General features: G+C 37.4%; 1 protein-coding gene across 3 annotated transcripts in view; it reads left to right on the top strand.

The window, feature by feature from the left end:
- Positions 1–20,436, top strand: part of atr (ATR serine/threonine kinase) — a 133,533-nt gene that overhangs the window by 105,361 nt on the left and 7,736 nt on the right. For all 3 annotated transcript variants that reach the window (XM_072255025.1, XM_072255024.1, XM_072255027.1), the window contains 9 exons: positions 1,115–1,257; positions 3,380–3,477; positions 3,968–4,206; positions 6,669–6,800; positions 8,973–9,173; positions 13,209–13,352; positions 14,891–15,041; positions 16,716–16,872; positions 20,007–20,160. In XM_072255025.1, the coding sequence (XP_072111126.1) occupies positions 1,115–1,257; positions 3,380–3,477; positions 3,968–4,206; positions 6,669–6,800; positions 8,973–9,173; positions 13,209–13,352; positions 14,891–15,041; positions 16,716–16,872; positions 20,007–20,160 (1,419 nt within the window). The remainder of the gene's footprint in view (positions 1–1,114; positions 1,258–3,379; positions 3,478–3,967; positions 4,207–6,668; positions 6,801–8,972; positions 9,174–13,208; positions 13,353–14,890; positions 15,042–16,715; positions 16,873–20,006; positions 20,161–20,436) is intronic.

Consider the following 20,436-nt stretch of genomic DNA (forward strand, 5'->3'; position numbering starts at 1 on the left):
GGACATTGGTGTTTTCATAAAAGGCTATGATGCAGCCAGTCAATATACTCTCCACTACACTTCTGTAGGGGTTTGTCAAAGTTTTAGATGTCATGCCAAATCTCCGCAAACTCATTAGGAAGTAGAGGCGCTGTCATGCTTTCTTTGTAATTGCACTTTCTTGTTGGGCCAAGGGCAGGTCCTCTGAATTAAAAACAAAACTAGTTGAAGTTGCTGACCCTCTCCACCTCTGTTCCTCTGATGAGGACTGGCTCATGAATCTCTAGTTTCCTTCTGTAGTTAATTATCAGCTCCTTGGTCTTACTGACACTGAGAAAGAGGTCGTTGCTGTGGCACTACTTAGCCAGATTTTCAGTCTCCCTGCTGTATGCTGATTCATTGCCACCTTTGATTTGGGGCCAGGATCAGTGAACTTATTGATGAGTTGGACACACTTTGGACTCTCTTTCAAGGACTTTACAACTCACGTTCTCAATATTATATATTTATTAATGTTTTCTTTTGTATTTGCACAGTTTGTCTTTTGTACATCAGTTGTTTGTCAGAATTTATGTGTAGTTTATCATTGATTCTGTAGTATTTCTTTGTTCTACTGTAAATGCCTGCAAGAAAATAAATCTCAGGTTTGGATTCTGATATCGGTCATCTTAATTATCTCACCTATTATTCTGCACACAGCACAATTTGGATCTCTGGTCAACTGTTCAGGGAGATTGTGTGCTGATAAGAAAGACTAAAAAGAATTGGGAAACTATATGACCTTTTTACCCCAGCATCTTAGATAAAGAACTTTGTTCAGGGACATGATGTGATGCAAAATGGGAATTTAAAATAGATTTTAAAACCATAAGCAACTTAAGATTTCTTATTTCAGATTTTATGGTATGGTTATAAAAATATTTGTAAGTACTGCAACTTTGTTTAATATAACTAAATGAACCAAAATAAACAGTGTAGTAATGTTTTGAGGTAATTAGACTGATGTGCTATAAAGACTTGATACAGATTATTTGATTGACTCGCGTCTGGGTGCAGATTGTGCTTTGTTACTTTTTGCTTGATTTACTTTTTACTACTACGTCCTTTAGTTTTTATAATCGCCATTTTTTTGCAGGAGGTGACCAATTTATTACCAGACTGGGAAGATGGGCACTTTTATTTTGCAAAATATTATGACAAATTAATGCTTATGGTAACGGATAACAAGATCGAAAAGCAGGGAGATTTAATTCGCTATATAGTTCTTCATTTTGGCACGTAAGTTGCTGACTCAAGTGACTCTTATTTTCTTTAAAAACTTATTGTGAATATGCATTACATAAATTTGTTTTTATTTGCTAATATGACAGTGTAATGATTGCTGAAAACAGCAGTTTGTTAATATTGTTCTTTAAGACTCTACAACTCATGTTTATTTATTACCTTATTAATAGTTTGTTAATCTTTGTATGTAGTTTTTCACTGATTCTGTGGTAGTTCTTTGTTCTACTGTGAATGCGTGCAAGAAAATGAATCTCGGTAGTATTTGGTGTCATACACATATTTTGATCATAAATTTACTTTGAACTTTAAGTGCAAGTCATTGGTCTAAAATATGTTATAATGAGATGCTTCCTAGTTTACTTCAAAAATGTTTTCATCTTACATAACTGAACTCATGCACATCAACGTGCATGCAACCTGGCTACTTCTGGTTTGCAGGCAAACCCATTTCAAGACTTGTTGGCAGTTCAGAGACATTATGTAGATTGACTGAAAGTTCTTTTGATGGCAAGTAGATTTTCCACTTTGGAAGCAAAGAGAGAAAGGAAGGTGAACACGGTGTTGGGAAGAGGTTTGCTTTAACTGCAATGTTTGTAATCAGGAGGAGCAGCAATTCTCTTCATTGTCTCACTTTCCCAAATATCCTCTAAATGTTTCCACCCCTTTCCAAAGCTCAGTGGAAATTAAGCTAAGTTGGGAAATTACAGAATTCAGTGTTTTCAAACCAACCCATTCATCACTTTTAAATACAATTTTTAAAAAAACACACTTTAGAATTTGGATTGCATTTTCTAGTTAACTTCATTAAATTGACTAAACTAGTCTGGCTAGTTTATCAGTGCAGCATCAAAAGCATGATCAAAGTCAACGTTGAGTTCATTATTATATGCACAAGTACATGCATGCACAGACGTCATGAAATATTTACCTGCAGCAACATCGCAGGTACAAACCATGATATGAATTGTATTCATAAGAAAATATTATGAGTTGAATGATTGAGTGAACTTGGCCTTTTCTCCTTGGAGCAACGGAGGATAAGAGGTGACCTGATAGAGGTGTATAAGATGATGAGAGGCATAGGTTGCATGGATAGCCAGAGGCTTTTTCCCAGGGTTGAAATGGCTAACACGAGGGGACATAGTTTAAGCTGCTTAGAAGTAGGTACAGAGGAGATGTCAGGGGTAAGTTTTTTACGCAGAGAGTGGTGAGTGCGTGGAATGGGCTGCCGGCAATGGTGGTGGAGGCGGATAAGATAGGACCTTTTAAGAGACTCCTGGATAGGTACATGGAACTTAGAAAAATAGAGGGCTATAAGGTAACCGGAGGTAATTTCTAAAGTAAGTACATGTTCAGCTTAGCATTATGGGCTAAAGGGTCTGTATTGTGCTATTGGTTTTCTATGTTCTATGAAAAGCGTAATCAAAAATAAAATATAAATTATACACGATTTTTACAAGAAGAACACATTTAGTACAAAAAAATGAAGTCTTATTTTAGTGCAAAGTGATCAAGATGGTTATAGTGTTGCTAAACTGCAGTGATTAGGGTTTTGCCAGATAGTTTGAGAACCGAATGATTGAAGGGAATATATATTTTATATATATTATGAGAAAATACAGTAACCTGTATCAGTCATGATACATTATGTCAATGAATCTGTTTTAATGAATTGAGGAATGACATACAGTAGGTGAGAAGACTGTGGTAAAATGCTTTCCTCTTACCAAACAAAATCTGGCGAGTGATCATTTTGTTCACCTGAGAGGGCAAGTAGAGCCTTGTATTTAGCACATCTACATTATGTACATCTGTGCTGTAGGGAACTTGTGTTTATAAACATATGATTTGAAAATCATGGTGCTAACAACTAAACTGAGCAATTAATTTAAATTATTTTCAACTGAATTTCATACATGCAGCAAAATAATTCTGTAAACCATCAAGTTTCTTCTTTTTATATTTACTTCAATGCTGTACATTAACTGACCTCTCTACAGAAATCTGTAACAGTCAAAAAATGAGAAGGGGAAGTAAGGTTACAAGAAATAATTTGGTTAGTATTACTGTATGTGCGTGTGTAACACAATGTGTAATTCCAAATATTATATGACAGGTCTCTGCGATTTGGAAATCAATTTATCTACCAGTCCATGCCTAGGATGTTATCATTATGGCTTGACTACGGAGCAAAAGCCTATGAATTGGAAAAGGGTAAGAACATTCACTTTACTTCAGTAAATATTCGTTGTGGCTGTATTTTGCTGGATAATCCATTCTGGTCAAAATTCACAAGTTCACAAAATTGAATTGACAAAATTCACATCCCATTCCAGGAACTCAAAAAGAAGCATCCATCTTCACCCTCGAGGAGTTCTGAAATTGTTGTGCTCTCATATACAAGTCCAAAATTCCATCTGCTTGCGGAAGGTTCCATTCTCCTCGCCCCTCACAAACCGTGTGACCTGGCCACTAACTATTGCACAATCAATGTTACAAACTCAACAACATATTTGGGTACCTCATATGGAAAATGCTTACTGGGCTTTCTAATTATCATGGTGATGGTGATTATATTTAAATTGTGTTTTGTTGGTTTTCATGGGCTTTGCAATGACCTGAGGTTTTGATGTTATATAGTTGCAAATGTTTTAACATTTGATTTAACTGGGAAAAAAACAAATATTAATTCTTCTCTACACAGCATCTGGACGCACTGCTGATCGCATTGCCATGAGAACAGAACTTGAAAAAATTAACAAAGTGATAGAGGATCATACTAACTACTTAGCTCCTTACCAATTCCTGACAGCATTTTCACAGTTGATTTCACGAATATGCCATTTCCATGATGATGTGTTTGCAAGACTGAAAGGCATTATTGTCAAGGTTTTCTTGGCCTATCCCCAGCAGGCTATGTGGATGATGACAGCTGTGTGCAAGGTAATTAAGTGAAACCAATATAGTAATTCAGTACATAGCATTTAAGTTATTATCTCCGTTTGTAATCAGGGCGGTGTGATTGAAACACTCTTCAACTGAAATAATCTGCTGTCTGATTCTTCAGAAATCTCAACTGTTGGCTGCATACCTTTTAAATACACCAAAGTCCTGTTTCCTGTGCTCTCTTAAAACCTGTTGTGTTTACTGGAATATTTATTATTCTACTTGACAATATCAATTAAAAAGCGTTTTGGGATATTAATAAGAATAATGAGTCGTTCAAAAAATCTGTCTGGCTGATGCCGTCGAAGTTGTAGAGATGCTGGATTCTCAGGCTTGGGTTGTAATTGTACTCAAGAACTTAAAGGGAATCTAGATCTGTACAATCTCCAAGAGGACCACAACCTTCTCATGGTTTGGAGGTTCTGTGCTTCAATCACCCGGAGAGCTATGTTGGCTTGAGTCAGGGCTTTATGCTTTGGTTCTTGGTAGGGTCGTCCATGCCAATCAGGTCAAAGGATAGAGGCCAGACTAAGAGTGGTCCACTAATCCTCCAGGTTCGATGGTTCATTCAGGGCTGATTGGACAAACAACTGTTACAGAAACAGCAATGAAGAATTCTACATCAGTGTGCAACGGAATTCCTGAGTCTCCATCCGGGACTTGTATGACTGATGGTAGATCGAGAGGATGCAACTGACATGATGAAGGAAGCAGTGAACATTGCCAGAGATGGAGAACCTTCATTGCTCCCCTAAACCATACAACTTTGGAGCAGAATTAGGCCATTTGGCTCGAGCTTGCTCTGCCATTTCATTGTGGCTGATGCATTTTCCCTCTCAGTCCCAATCTCCTGCCTTTTCCCCGTATCCCTTCATGCCCTGACCAATGAAGAACCTATCAACCTCTGCCCTAAATATACATACAGCCTTGGCCTCCACAGCTGCCTGTGGCAAAGAATTCCAACATTTATGTCAGGCAAGATTTTCCCATGCTGACTATGGCCTTATTTTATCAAGTGCCTCCAAGTACCCCAATATCATATCCTTATCAATTGACTCCAATATCTTCCCAACCACTGAGGTCAGATTAACTGGCATATAGTTTCCTTTCTTGTGCCTCTCTCCCTTCTTAAAGAGTGGGGTGACATAAATGCCAGCAGTGTAATGGGTGAAAGAAGAAGATGATCCAAACAAATCAGAGAACCGCAGATGAGCTCTTATTTTTGGATTGGACATGTAGGGACATGTTGAAATTGCATCACAGCTGGGAACTTTAAAATCCGTTTAATTAAATAAAGCAGGAGTAAATGGATAGTAGCACAAAGAATGCTACACAGCTGTCCTTACCTGAACTGGGTTGTATATCATACAAGATTTACAGCAGTGTGTTTGATTCTATTTTTCTGTCTGCGATGACTGAGCAAGTCGTTCAAAAGTTCAAAATAAATTTATTATCTAAGTGCATATATGTTACCATATACAACCCTGAGATTCATTTTCTTGCGGGCATACTAAACTCCAATAACCTTAATCGAATCAGTTAAAGATTGCACTAACAGAGTAGACAATCACTGTGCAAGATACAAGAATCTGTGCAAATACAAAAAGAAAGGAAAAACAAAATAATAATAATAGTAATAAATAAATAAGCAATAAATATTGAGAACATGTGAAATTGAGCGAAGTTATTCACACCGGTTCAAGAGCCTAATGGTTGAGGGGTAATAACTGTTCCTAAACCTGCAGGAGTGAGATCTGAGGACCTTGTATCACCTTCTTGGTGGCAACAGTGAGAAGAATATATGACCTGGGTGGTAGGGGTCCCTGATGATGGATGCTGCTTTCCTGTGACAATTCTCCATGTATATGTGCTCAGTTGTGGGGAGGGTTTTACCTGTGATGCATGATTTTCCATTCAAGGGAAATCCATTCCAGGAAATACCAATGCCCAAGAAAGTTGTTCAGTTAATTATGAACCTTGCCAGTGACTTACACAAACCACAGTACCAAGTAATGTGTAGGATGAATGAAAAAAAATAGTATTTATTGACTACTTACAATGAAATAATGGAAGCATTTGGACAGGTTTGTTTATCAGAAGTCAAGATCTAAGTCATAGCTTAAGGAAACAACCTAACTTCTAAATGCAATATGACAAAATTACTTTGTAGTGTTATCATTGTGTCATCTTCCTGCTTTTTCCAAGAAAAAGCATGGATATAATCTGCTTGACTAATCTATAAATAACTTTCACCTTTGCAGGTAAATTTTGATTTTAGTATTGATCAAAATTTAGCAACTCCTGATATTGTAGGTATATTTAGGTTGATTACCATCCTTCTAATCCATTCAGCAAACTTGCCAGATTTTGCAGAAAGAAATATAAATTGATATGTTAATTTGCTTTTCTTCATGGATTAGATTCTGCACCAAAAGTAAAAGATGAATTTTCTTTTGCAGTCATCTTATGCGACACGAGTTAATAGGTGTAAGGAAATTCTTCAGAAGGCCATTAATGACAGCCGTTTAGGCAAGTTTGTAGGAGATGCCACTCGTCTCACTGAAAAGTTGCTGGAACTGTGCAACAAAACGGTACGTGCCTTCATTTTTAGTGATATTCCTATCTGCTTGTTAAGATTGTGTAGAATGAGGTTTATTATCACTGACATATGTTATGAAATTGTTTTGTTTTGTGGCAGCAGTACAGTGTAATACATAAAAAATTACCATAAGGTCCAATAAGAAAGATACAGTACAACAAATAAGTAGTGCAAAACGAATGCGAAATAGTGAGGTAGAGTTCATTGGTTCATGGTCCATTCAGAAATCTGATGGCAGAGGGCAAGGAGCTGTTCCTAAAATGTGGAGTCTGTGTTTTCAGGCTCTTGTACCTTGATGGTAGCAATGAGTAGAGGGCATGCCCTGGGTGATGGGGTCCTCAATGATGGATGCTGCCTTTCTGAGTCATTGCCTTTTGAAGATTTCCTTGATGGCGGGGAGGCTAATATGTAAATACTCACAATCTTAAAAATTGTCAGTGAAAATGCCCTTAGTCAGTGTGTTTATTAAAGCAAGGTCTATATAGGATAATATTGTGAACTTTTTCTCTTTCTTCTATCCTCATCCCCTGCACACCCAGTTCCAAAAGATTTGCACAACTTTTAAGTTAACTAGCATGGTCACTTTTCTTTCCAGGAAGTATCTGTTACTGAACGTAGTTTTCTCTTTTGAGTCTCAATATGCATGAGGGAATATGTCAAATTGGATTTGAAACCGGCTTTGTCAAAAGTAGCTGTACTTTTTGTGTATCATTTTAATGAAAAGTAAGCAGACACCTTTTGGCCCTTTGAGCTAGATTCATCATTAAATATGATTATGTCTGATCTTCTTTGTAAACACCATATTCCTGCTTTGATACCACATTAGTCATTCATTTGCCACTCACTGCACCCTAAGTTATCATGTGTCCTCCTCAGAATTCACAAATTCTCAATCCACCATGTTTCATCTCATCATCATTCTGAGAAATATTACATTTGGTTTCCTTATCCAAATTATGGACGTATCTTGCAGATACTTACATAGTGAGCTGGGGCTCAAGCTCTGATATCTGTGGTACCCCGTAAATGCACTCTGTAAAAGATACTTTAGTGTCTGCCTATATGCTGGGAGTAGAAGTACAGCCAGCTGATCAGACTTTCCACAGTGTGGGATTGGGATGGCACGGTAAAAATGCTTGATGGTGGTATAACAGTGGTCAAGTGTGTTGGCTCCTCTGGTTCCACAGGTGATGTGTGGGAGGTAGTTGTTCAGAGACTCCTTCCAGCTAACCTGATTGAAAACCCCCACAATGATAAGGAAGGCATTCCGGGTGTGCTATTTCATACCTGCTGATCGTGGAACTCAGCTCTTTCAGTGCCTGCCTGATGTTGGCCCGAGATGGAATGTACACCGCTACCAGGATGATGCCAAAAAACTCCCTCGGCAGATGCTAATTCAAAATTCCATGCCTCAGGAAGGAGGCATCCATCATTAAGGACCCCTATCACCCTTCTCATTGCCACCATCAAGGAGATGAAGACACACACTCGAACTTTCAGTAACAGCTTCTTCCCCTCTTTGATGAGATTTCTTAATGGTCCATGAGATAGATAAATAAGTATATAATGTAATTTATATGTTTTCTTTTATGTGTTGCAATGTATGACTCCCGCAAAACAACAAATCTCACAACATATACCAGTGATATTAAGAATATGAACATAGAATAGATTAAAAATGGTGGAAAAACAGAAATAATATATATTAAAAAAATGTGAGATAATGTCCATGAGTTCACTGTTCGAATGCTATAGGGAAGGAAGCTGTTCCTGAATCGCTGAGTGTGTACCTTATCTTGAGGTGTAGAGAAAGATTTTGTTTTGTTAGTCCTGTGGGCATTTTTGTCCGCATTATTTCAGTTTAAACCCTCCAATTTGCAGCAAAAATCAAATTTAAGGTATAAATTTGAGTGATTCTTTGTATTTTATCCTTTGAAGTTCGTATTTTTAGATGTGTTGCATATTTTGCAGTTTGCACTGTTAGTTTTTTTTGCACATTAGGGTTTAAAGTTTTTTTAATAGGTTCTATGGTTTTTCTTTGTTTTGTGGCGATCTGTGGGAAGACGAACCTCAAGGTTGTATACTGCATACTTAGATAATAAACGTACTTTGAATTGTGAACTCAAGTTTACAATGGCTTTTTGTTTGACATTTCTTCTTGTAGGTAGATGGAAACAACACAACTTTAAGTATGAGTGTTCATTTCAAATCACTGAAACGATTGGTGGAAGAACCAGCTTTCAGTGAAATCCTCATCCCTTTGCAATCTGTGATGACTCCTACGCTGCCATCAACTCCAGGCACCCACACAACTCATGACCCTTTCCCTGGTCATTGGGCCTACATTGCTGGCTTTGCAGACATGGTAAATTGTCGATTATTTTTAATATGCTCCTGTTTCATCATTAGTTCTCAAATTAGCTGCGTGTACATGTTCAAGATGTTACCACCTTCTGCCTGAGTGAGAATGTACTCAACAATTGGTGTGCTGCATAGCCTTTTGTTGTTATTGGACAAAGTCAGGAACTTGTGTATAATTGAAATAGCAGTTTAAAAATAACTTTTGCACTTCCAGATATTTCACCGTTTGAAATATTTTACTTGGGAACAATAGGTAAAATAGGGAAAACTCATATATAATAAAGTCATCATTTATATTATAAGCTTGTAATTAAATTGCGGAGTTGGTTATGACACCAGTCTTGAAGTTGTGTTCTGACAGCATTTTCAATATACTGTACCTTGTGAAGTTTGTCCCTTCTGCCTCAACTTGCGATTTGCAAGTTTTTTGATGTTTTTTACAAGCTTTTTAAAAAAATTCTTATTTAAGTAACCTCTTTACTAACTAGATGTGGGCTTCTAAATTCGCTTCTTAAACTTGCTGTTCATTTTACATTGCGATGTTTTTATCAGTTTTTTTGGAAATGTATTTTACACTTTTGGCTTCTGACTTTTTTTGTATTTCTTTGCCATTGGAAACTACCTCAATGTTAATGTGATTTGATTGTCATATTCTTTCACTTAATAATCTTGGTGATGTGGATGCAAACCGCTATTGTATTGGCTGTCACATGCATGATATAACTGGGACGGCCTGTAGTGTGAGTAGTCTTAAGGTGGAAAAGTCACCTAGCCCAGATGGACCACAACCCAGAGTCTTGAGAAAGGTTGCTGAACAGATAACGGATGCATTGATCATGATCTTTCAAGAATCACTTGATCCTGGCATGGTCCTGGAAGACTGGAAGATTGCAAATGTCACTCCACTCTTTAATGAAGGGAGGAATGCAAAAGAAAGGAAATTATAGGTCAGGTAGACTAACCTCAGTGGTTAGGAAAGTGTTGGAGTCTATTATTAAGAATGAAGTTTTGGGGTACTTGGAGATGAATAATAAAATAAGTCAAAGTCAACATGGTTTCTGTAAAGGGATATCTTCCCTGACAAATCTGTTAGAGTTCTTCGAGGAAGTAATAAGCAAGATGGACAAAGGAGAGGCAGTGGATGTCATTTACTTGGATTTTCAGAAGGCATTTGATGAGATGCCACATATGAGACTGCTTAACAAGATAAAATCCTATGGCTTTACAGGAAAGATACTGGCATGGTTGGAGGAACGGCTGACAGGCAGGAGGCAGTGAGTGAGAATAAAGGGGGCCTTTTCTGGTTGGCTTCTAGTGACTAGTGGTGTTCCTCAGGGGTCAGTATTGGGACCACTATTTTACACATTTTTGTTCATGATTGGGATAATGGAATTGATGGCTTTGTGGCAAAGTTTGCAGATGATATGAAGGTAGGTGGAGGGGTAGGTAGTGAAACAATGCGATTGCATCAGGACATAGACAAATTGGAAGAATGAGCAAAAAGGTGGCAGATGGAATACAGTGTTGGGAAATACGTATGATAATACATTTTGTTAAAAGGAACAATAGTGTGGACTATTATCTAAATGGGGAGAAAATTCAAACATCAGAGGTGCAGAGGGACTTGGGAGTTATCGTGCAAGACTCTCAGAAGGTTAACTTACAGGTTGAATCTGTGGTAAAGAAGGCAAGTGCAATGTTGGGATTTATTTCAAGGGGAATAGAATATAAAAGCAATGCTGAGGCTTTATAAGACACTAGTCAGGCCACACTTGGAGTATTGTCAACGGTTTTGTGCCCCATATCTCAGAAAGGATGTGTTGTCATTGGAGAGCGTCCAGAGGAGATTCACGACGTTGATTCTGGGAATTAACGTGTTAACATATGAGGAGTATTTGAGGCTTTGGGCTTGTACTCACTGGAATTTAGAAGAATGTGGGGGGATCTCATTCAAACCTACCAAATATTGAAAGGACTGGATAAAGTGGAAGTGGAGGGGAGGTTTCCTATGGTGGGGGCATTCAGAACTAGAGCGCACAGCCTCAAAATTGAGGGGCGACCTTTTAGAACTGAGGTAAGGAAGAATATTTCTAGCCAGAGATTGGTGAACCTTTGGAATGTTCTGCCTCAGGCTGCAATGGTGGCCAAGACCGTGGGTATATTTAAGGCGGAAGTTGATAGTTTCCTGATTGGTCATGGCATCAAAGGATATGGGGAGAAGGCAGGTGTATGGAGTTGAGTGGGATCTGGGATCAGCCATGATGGAATGGCAGAACAGACGCGATAGACTGAATAGCCTAATTCTGCTGCTATGTTTTATATTCTTATGGTCACTTGTATAGTACTTTGAAATAATTGCAACTGATCAGACCAAAAGTACTGTGATATAGTAAGAATTTTTATTGTAAATTTGTAGAGACTGTAGCTACAACTTCTGATCCTTGAGATTTTGTTCAAAAGTGTCTTTCTTCATCTTTTGCATCTGTAAAATTGAGCTAGTTTCCTTTCGTAGAACATAGAACAGAGGAGCACAGTACAGCCCCTTTGGCTCACGAATTTGTGTTGACCTTTTAATCTATTCCAAGGTCAATTTAACCCTTTGTTCCCACTAACACACAATTTTACTTTCATCCATGTGTCTATCCAAGGCTCTTTAATGTCCCTAATGTATCTGCCTCTGCCTCCCTCCCTGGCAGTGTGTTCCATGCACTTAGCACTCTCTTTGTAAAAAAAAAGGAAACTACCTCTGACACCCCTGCTATACTTGCCCTCATTCATCGTAAAAGTATGCCCTGTCATATTACTCATTGTCACTCCGGGAAAAAGCCACTGACTGGGCACTGTATTTCTAATCATCTTGTACACACCTCTATCAAGTCATATCTCATTCTCTTCCCTCCAATGAGAAAAGCCCTAACTTGTTAGGTTTTCTCATAAAGCATGTTTCCTAATCCATGCAGCATCCTTCTAAATCCCCTTTACACTCACTCTAATGCATTTCACGAGCTGTTGTCACTTTGCCTATTTCTTCCAGCTTTTAATCAATTTCCTCGTCTACCTTTATCTCCCAACCCCAATCAGCTTACATCAGGAATTAGAATAACACCAACTTGGTCAAAGCTTGTAAGCAAATAAAATTTGTTGCAGTATACATAATTCAACAATAACTTCCATTTATTTTGTATCTTTGACATAGAAAAACATTCCAAGATGACTAAAAGGTTTGACCACATAAAAACAGATACTAGGCCTGCGAAGAATACATATTAAATGAATAATCTATAAACAGTAATAAATATAATTGTGAATTGAGAAGAGATGCATTTACAGAAAGTTTTGTAAGACATGGAACTTGGTAAACAAGGGAATATTGGAACTAATGAAAAATAAAGTTATAGAAGTGTGATGGGCTCAAATTTTAAAAATGCTATGTAGATTTTTTTGGTGGCCATGCTCTACTTACCATGTATTTATCACCCTGAAAAATCAACAAATCCCTATATTGTTTTAGAAATTTCAATCAGTTAATCCCTTGGCCTCTTCTAGAGAAAAGAGCCTTTCTTTGTTCAACTTTTCTGAAAAAAGGTGCTCAACTCATTTATACTATTATTCTTGAGAATCTATTTTTGCACCTTCAAGTACTACTATTTCCTTTTTTTAAAAATGTGACACTTTTTAAGGCTTTTTTAAAAATCTTGTCAGACCTTCCTGAAGCGGCTTGAAATGGAATGATTGAAAAGATACTCATTTGATGATAACATGAGCAGAAATCTTTTGGACACGACATATTTCTGTGCTATAAGAATTTTGTAAATTTAGGAAACGTAACGCAGCTTAGTCAAAGAGATGGATGAACAGTGTGATGTTAAATACAAAATGTTCAATGCCAAAAAATTTGGATCACATCGTAACTTTGATGGACCAAAATGTTCTATATACTGTACCAGTCATTGATATATAGGGTCTCCTTATTGTTTTATATGGTACTTAATACGGATCCTGACTCTTGCTATTGGCTTTTTGCATCTTCTCATGTTAGGTGGAAATCTTAGCTTCTCTTCAAAAGCCCAAGAAAATCACTCTTAAAGGTTCTGATGGGAAGTCCTACATTATGATGTGTAAACCCAAAGATGACCTCAGGAAGGATTGTCGTCTTATGGAATTTAACTCACTAATTAATAAGGTATGTTATTTGAAATTATAAAATAATTTTTGGAAATGTGTACACATTGCACGTTAGGGAAATCTTGAGCTAAGTGTAACAGGGTAAATTATTCAATTCTATAGTGATTATCAAACCATAACTTTAGGGAACGTGCAAAGTTCGGTAATGTTTTTATTGTGGATTATTTCATGTTTATGAAATAGGGTCTGGTCTGTAGTTAGAAAATATTAGGGATTGGCTTTTATGCAGCATCTGATCATCCAGCTCTGAATGATTTGTATGTATGCAATGATCTTTAAATATATATATACACACACACACACACACACGTATAAGTATATTGTTGTTGTTGTTCGTCCATCGTTGACGTCGATGAGGACCATTATGATGGTGTTGAGACTAGCGCGTGATTTGGATTTAAGTGAGGGAGAGTTGCGCAGCGTCAGCCTCACTCTCTCTTCCCAATTCCCATCTGGATCCAGTGGCAAGACAGAGTCTAGACGGCTGGAGATGGGACTAGGAGCAGTGGATGACCAGGACGTCTTCTGTGTCTTGTCCTGCTCCACACATTTCACGACGCTTGCAGAGACCGCCGCCTTGACCGTTGGACCTTCCATTGGTCTCGTCCGCTCAATCCGCCGGAGTCTGCCTTCACATGCTGGGATAGACAACTCCCTATCTCACCGAGGGTTTGAGACCCGTCGGCTACCCTCACCTGGTTTAGCCGGCTTGTCGAAGCCGTTGCCCGGGGTGTGGCCGCTGTCGCATGCAAACAGCTACGGGGAGCCACAGGTGAGAGCTGAGTGCTAGGTGGAGACCAAAGGTGGACTAACCGCCCTAAAAAGGATGCGACATGTTCCCCCACCAGAGGTGCTACCCCTCCCTGACACTCCATACACCCCATATGTATATATATATATACACACACACATACACATTTAATTAAACTTAAGTGCCTTTTCTCACAAAGCATGCTACTTTAGAACAGATGGGTTTAAATGTTAATTATAACTGGCTACAGCCAAACAGTATAGGATGCAATTCTGGGGTGATATGTTATTATGTCTTGATCAGAGTTTTGGTTGCAGAAAGATGATTGTTGGACAGGGAGAGGCATGAGGGATGATATCTTGGATCACTGTAAGAAGCTTTGAAAAATTGATTGTGTAGGTTATGTGGAAATTAAAACTTCTGCCAAACTAACATTCTGTTTACTCTTCTATTGCTTTTCAAACTGTTGTAATGAAGAATATTAGATTTATCTATTGGGCCCTCAAGTGTATTATTTTTGTTGCAATATTCAATGAACTAAAGGTAATATTTCTGTATTGTTGCCACTGTTAACCTTTAGCTGAATGTGGCTGAATAGTAGGATTGAGCTCCCCAGTAGCAAGTTGGGAAAGGAGCATTTCAGAGGCACTAATACATGTTTGAAAATCAGTCACTTTTTTCTTTGATTTTTAATTTGACTATGACTATGTTTGAATGGTAAGTAAATGAACAATAATTACATTAAAAGAGAAATGTAATTCACTTAGATAATCTGACATTGACAGTGCTTACGTAAAGATGCAGAATCTCGCAGGCGAGAACTTCACATCAGAACATATGCAGTCATTCCTCTGAATGAGGAATGTGGTCTGGTTGAATGGGTCAACAACACTGCTGGCTTAAGACATATACTGAATAAATTGTATAAAGAAAAAGGTAAGGATTTAACCTATCACAGCCCTATCTTCTGTAGTTCAATATATATTAATGACTTTGATATGTTGCTATCAATTCTAGTATGCTGTGGGGTTTAGAATGATCTCTTAAAATTAAATTTGCTGCAATTGGTGCAATTTAATGACAGGATACTGTAAATAGTACTTCAAGAGTGTGGAGGGACAGGAAAATAAACCTGTATACAATTTTACACAGCTTTAACGATGACACCAAATTAATTAAGTTGTAAAATAGGTACAGTGGATTCCAGCTAATTGGGATATTGGCTAATCAGGGCAGCTGCTTATTTGGGACAGCTCTTAACGAACAAAAAGTAATCAAGAAAATAACCGGACTCCTTTATTTGGAACATTATGCTGCTTAATTCAGACAGGAGACTATTGCCTAACAGTTTCTAACTAACATCAGTCATGTGTACTTGTGTAGCCATTAGTCACTACACTGTGCTTGAACTTCTTCAAAATAATGAACAGCTTTTACAGAGTAACTAAAAAGAACTGTATTTCAGTGGCGTAGGAGTTATTCACCGAAAACATGGATTGTGAGATGAGAATACTTCTGTGGAGTTTTGTTAATGATTCGATGGCATTACCCCTGGAAAAAAATTATGAGCAGATTGAGTATTAAGTGTTGAGTATTATGCTCATTGGATAAGTAGTTGAGGGAGAACAGTTTGTACAGCTCTAGTGCAAAATTGGAGAGCAGGATTTGTTAGATTGTTCTTTTCAAGAGCTGGCACATTGACAATTATTTTCTGCTATTCTATAATCTGATTGATGTGAAATTCTGTGTTTGATTTAATTTCCAATTTGGCTTTTTTTAATACAGAATACCTTAAAAATATCCTTCCAACAAAATTTAATGAAAAAGTGCATCATGTTCCTCATCATGCTCTATTATTTAACAGTTTCCCTTCCTTTTTTGCCCGACCATCCCATTATATTAAAGCTTATTTTTGATTTGAATGGTTGCTCAGAACAAGTTACTTATGGTTTATTATCCTTTGCTGGTGAGAAATGAAATGATAAAACGTAGAGCAATATTGGAACGAAAGCAATGATAACTTGCCTTGCATATTAGCACAAGTAAAATTAAAATGACCATAGTAATCTTTTTTTGTAACATGTATCAATTCCAAATTGTATGCCCAAGTTTAATTTCCTTCAGAAGTTGGGTTGACTGATCCTAGTAATCATGATACTTGGAACACCTCTCTGGAACTGAGAGATTTTGAGTTATATGTTATTCTTTTGTTAACCTCACCACTACCACTGCTGCCCCAATCCGATGGTGTTCCTTTAATGAGCATTCCATTCCTGATAGCCTGGTCTTATACTGTTCTGATAGTGCAGTTGGATCTGTTAGCTAAAGGGAGAATGAAAGGCCTAAATTAGTCCCCAGCCCCACTCTTGCAGTTCAAAGTCTGTTTTTACAACACATTCCACTGAGCTGATAAAGTCACTCACCTGAACATGATTAATCTGTATAAATATTACATCATTAATTTTACACAGTTGCAGTGACTGTATTTGACAATGTTCCCAATGATTCCCAAACATGTTCATGATGCCTTCATAAATATAACACTATCTAATTATTGGATTTTGGATTTCTTCTTACTTCTGGCTTTTGAAGTTATGTTTTTTTAAACAGGTGTTTACATGCTTGGAAAGGAGCTACGTCAGTGCATGCTACCAAAACAAGCGCCTTTAGAGGAGAAGCTATCTGTATTTAAAGAGCAGCTTTTGCCACGTCACCCTGCTGTTTTTCATGAATGGTTCCTAAGGACCTTCCCTGATCCAACTTCCTGGTCAGTTTGTGTTTCTCAATTTGGTGATACGATTGATCTACTTTCCTAAATAAAGGAGTAAGAGATTCAGAAAATTTGTAGGCTAATTTTTTCTCTACATTCCTTATCCATGTTTAGGTGATCCCTTTCTTGAGTTATATGACACAACTGGCAATGGTTGAATCAGAAAAGGGAAATGAATAACTTAACATGAGAGAAGATTACCAATTATTATAATTGGTACTTTACCTGTAAAGCTAAACTACAGCAGAAACAAAGGTTAAGGCACTAAGTTTGAATTGATACTTGTGCTCTTGAAGAGAGTTTATTATAGTTTGCCAGAAAGATGGTAACTTGAAAGCACAAAATAATCTGCAGATGCTGGGGTCAAAACAACACTCACAACATGCTGGAGGAACTCAGCAGGTTGGGCAGCATCAGTGGAAAAGATCGGTCGACGTTTCGGGCCGGAACCCTTCGTCAGGACTGTGAAGGGTCCTGACGAAGGGTTCCGGCCCAAAATGTCGACCGATCTTTTCCACTGATGCTGCCCGACCTGCTGAGTTCCTCCAGCGTGTTGTGAGTGTTGGTAACTTGAAAGGAGAGTTAGGAGGGAGATGAACAAAACTGAAAATATAAATTATAAATGTAATACACAGAATGGACCTGACCACAAGTCATTGTAAACAGATGTAATTTAGATGCAAAGACTGAAACATGACAGTAAGGTTACCAAAGTGAGAACTAAATATCCCAGAGAATTCAACATTCATGAAGGGTGTGTGAGAGGAAAAAAGAGATGGCGTAGCACTGTTTATGATGATATTTTTCCAGTAGTTCTAGGAAGAAATGCATAGTGTGGCATTAGAACCGGTTTTAGTAGAATGAAGTAACATCAGGAACAGAAAAAATTGGTGGGAGCTGTTTATTGGCCTCCTAATAGTAAGAATGATGCAGTAAAAGAGATAGATCTCTTTTACTCAATCAGTATGATCACACAATCAGTATGTTGCAGAACCAGTTAAAGAACAACTTTTTATTTTGAGCATTGCGTGCTAAGATTAATTTTGTAAACAGCCTCAAAGCAAAGAGTGAGTTGAGTTTTATAGAATTTTACATGTCAATTTTGAGATTGATATATTTCAATTTGAAGCCAGGGTTTACAATTTGAACAAAGGAAACAAAGTATTAGGGCTAGTTTGACTGTAATAGACTGGGAAATGATATTAAAGGATGTGACTAATATTTTTAGAATTAAAATATGATTTGTAGAAAATGTACAATCCTTTAAAAGGCACAAATTAAGCAGCTGTGCGTTACAGGAGAAATCGAAGTAACTATTAAAATTAAGAAAAAGGGAGCTGAAGAAAGCAACAATTGTGAAATTGGATGACCGAGAAATTAATAAGAGATCAAACAGAATACAAGGCTCAGTGAAAAACATAAAACACATACTGTAACGGCTTTTGTGAAGATATTTTTTTAAAAAGGGAAAGATTAGCATGGCCAAATGGGGGAGATGGCTGCAATTATAATGGGAGTAAGAACTTGACTATGCAATAAAATAATTTCTTTGTCCTGTGGTCATGGAATAGTATAGAAAAGCTTCCCCAGAAACACCGGAGAATCAAGAATCCTGTGCAGATGAAGAAGAGAAATTAGTATTAATATTAAAACTAAAACAGTTGTAAATAAAGCAAAAATAGTAGTAGTAATAATATGATAGTTGTTAATGAGCTTGAAACCTGATAAAACCCCATTATCCACATCCTTTGACTAATCTGTGTTAGTTCCTTAGGAATGTATTTCGTAGACGTAGAGAAAATGAGGCGGAAGCAAGTGGATGTGATTTACTTGTACTTTCAGAAAGCTTTTAATAAGGTCACACTTAGGAAGTTGATAAAAGCATTAGAACAGTAGTCGGAGGAGTGTGACAGGCAAGTAATATACTAGATTGAGATTTGGTTACCAAGGAGAAAACAGCATTGTAGTAACTGTTTCATTCTGAAGTTGGCAGGCTGTGTCTATTGCAGTGGTACCACAGGCATAGGTGCTCAAGACCCAACTACTCACAAAATATAAATCCAACTTTGATGGAGAAGAAAAAACTAAGTGACAATGTGAGTAGCAGTAAGAATGCAAAGAAGCTTGAAGAGGACATAGGCAGGCTGAGTGAGTTCACACCTGCATTGGCGGATGGGGTAGAAAGTGGGGTGAAAAACAAACACTGAGCATTTAAAAAATAGTGATAGCTTGGGAAATGTTGATATTCAAACAGGAATGCATGTACAAAATTCACTGCATGTGAATATGCAGGTGGAGAGATTGGAAAGATATGTTATGTTGGCCTTCATTGCTAGAGAATTTGATCCAAGAATAATGATAATAAAATAATAGAGGGCTATGGGTACCCTTGGGTAATTTCTATAGTAAGGAAATGTTTGGCACAGCTTTGTGGGCTGAAGAGCCTGTATTGTGCTGTAGGCTTTGTATGTTTCTATATGACAAGCACTGGTGACCTTGTTGAGTTTATGTCTAGAGCAATGTACGCAATATAGGTCACTTACCATGAATGGAATTCTCTTGTGTTGGAGAAGGAGTGCAACAAAACTAGTTCCTGGGAGTGCAGGTTGGTTATGTAAGGAGATATTGAATTGGCAAAGCCTCTGTTAAATACATTTTGGAAGAATAAGTGTTGACCTTGATTAATGTATGAAATTCTCAAAGAGTTTGATAAAATAGATGCAGGGAGGTTTCTTCTGGCTGAGAAGTATAGAACACGAAGTAAGTGATGGGTTGGCCATTTAGGACTGAAATTAGGAGGAATTTTATCGTAAAGGTGTTTGAGTCTTAAGAATTCACTGCCCTGGAGGGCTGTTGAGCAGGCAGTTGATCAGAATGGGAAAAAGGTGCTGAGTTAGAAAATCAGCTCTGATTCTGATCAGTGGTGGAGCAGAGTTAAGAGGCAAAACAGCAACACTTTTATTAGTTGCTGTAATTTTTGAGGGAGCGATAATTCCAGAAATTATTAATTATTATCAATCTATATGATGATTTGTAGGACTTGGTCTAACTTAAGGCACACTGTAATTGGTCATTATGTTTTCTTTAGTGAATTAGTTTGTAATTTAAGGTTTCCATTTCTTTTCTGCTAGGTACAGTAGTAGATCAGCCTATTGTCGGTCTGTTGCTGTGATGTCAATGGTCGGCTACGTTCTGGGTCTAGGTGATCGGCATGGAGAAAACATTTTATTTGATTCTTTAACAGGTGAATGTGTTCATGTCGACTTCAACTGTCTTTTCAATAAGGTAATTGATTTTAATAGCTCCATTTAATATTTTTATTTTTTAAGTCAATGCAATTAATCTATCTTATAAATAAAGATATAAATAGTTGAACTGTTAATATTTTATATTACCTATTTGAAAAGGTTCTTATGGCAAATTTTAATTTTCAGCTGCCATTGGTCAAGCTCCTGATTAATACTTATTTGATTTGTCTCTGGTTGTGCAAAAGCTTTATAATATATTGCAGCTGTGTTTGGATTTAAAAGGGCAACATTATAGGTTTGCCTTCTCCTTCAT

The sequence above is a fragment of the Mobula birostris genome, chromosome 4, assembly GCF_030028105.1.
Source record: "Mobula birostris isolate sMobBir1 chromosome 4, sMobBir1.hap1, whole genome shotgun sequence".
In the NCBI taxonomy this organism is placed as follows: domain Eukaryota; kingdom Metazoa; phylum Chordata; class Chondrichthyes; order Myliobatiformes; family Myliobatidae; genus Mobula; species Mobula birostris.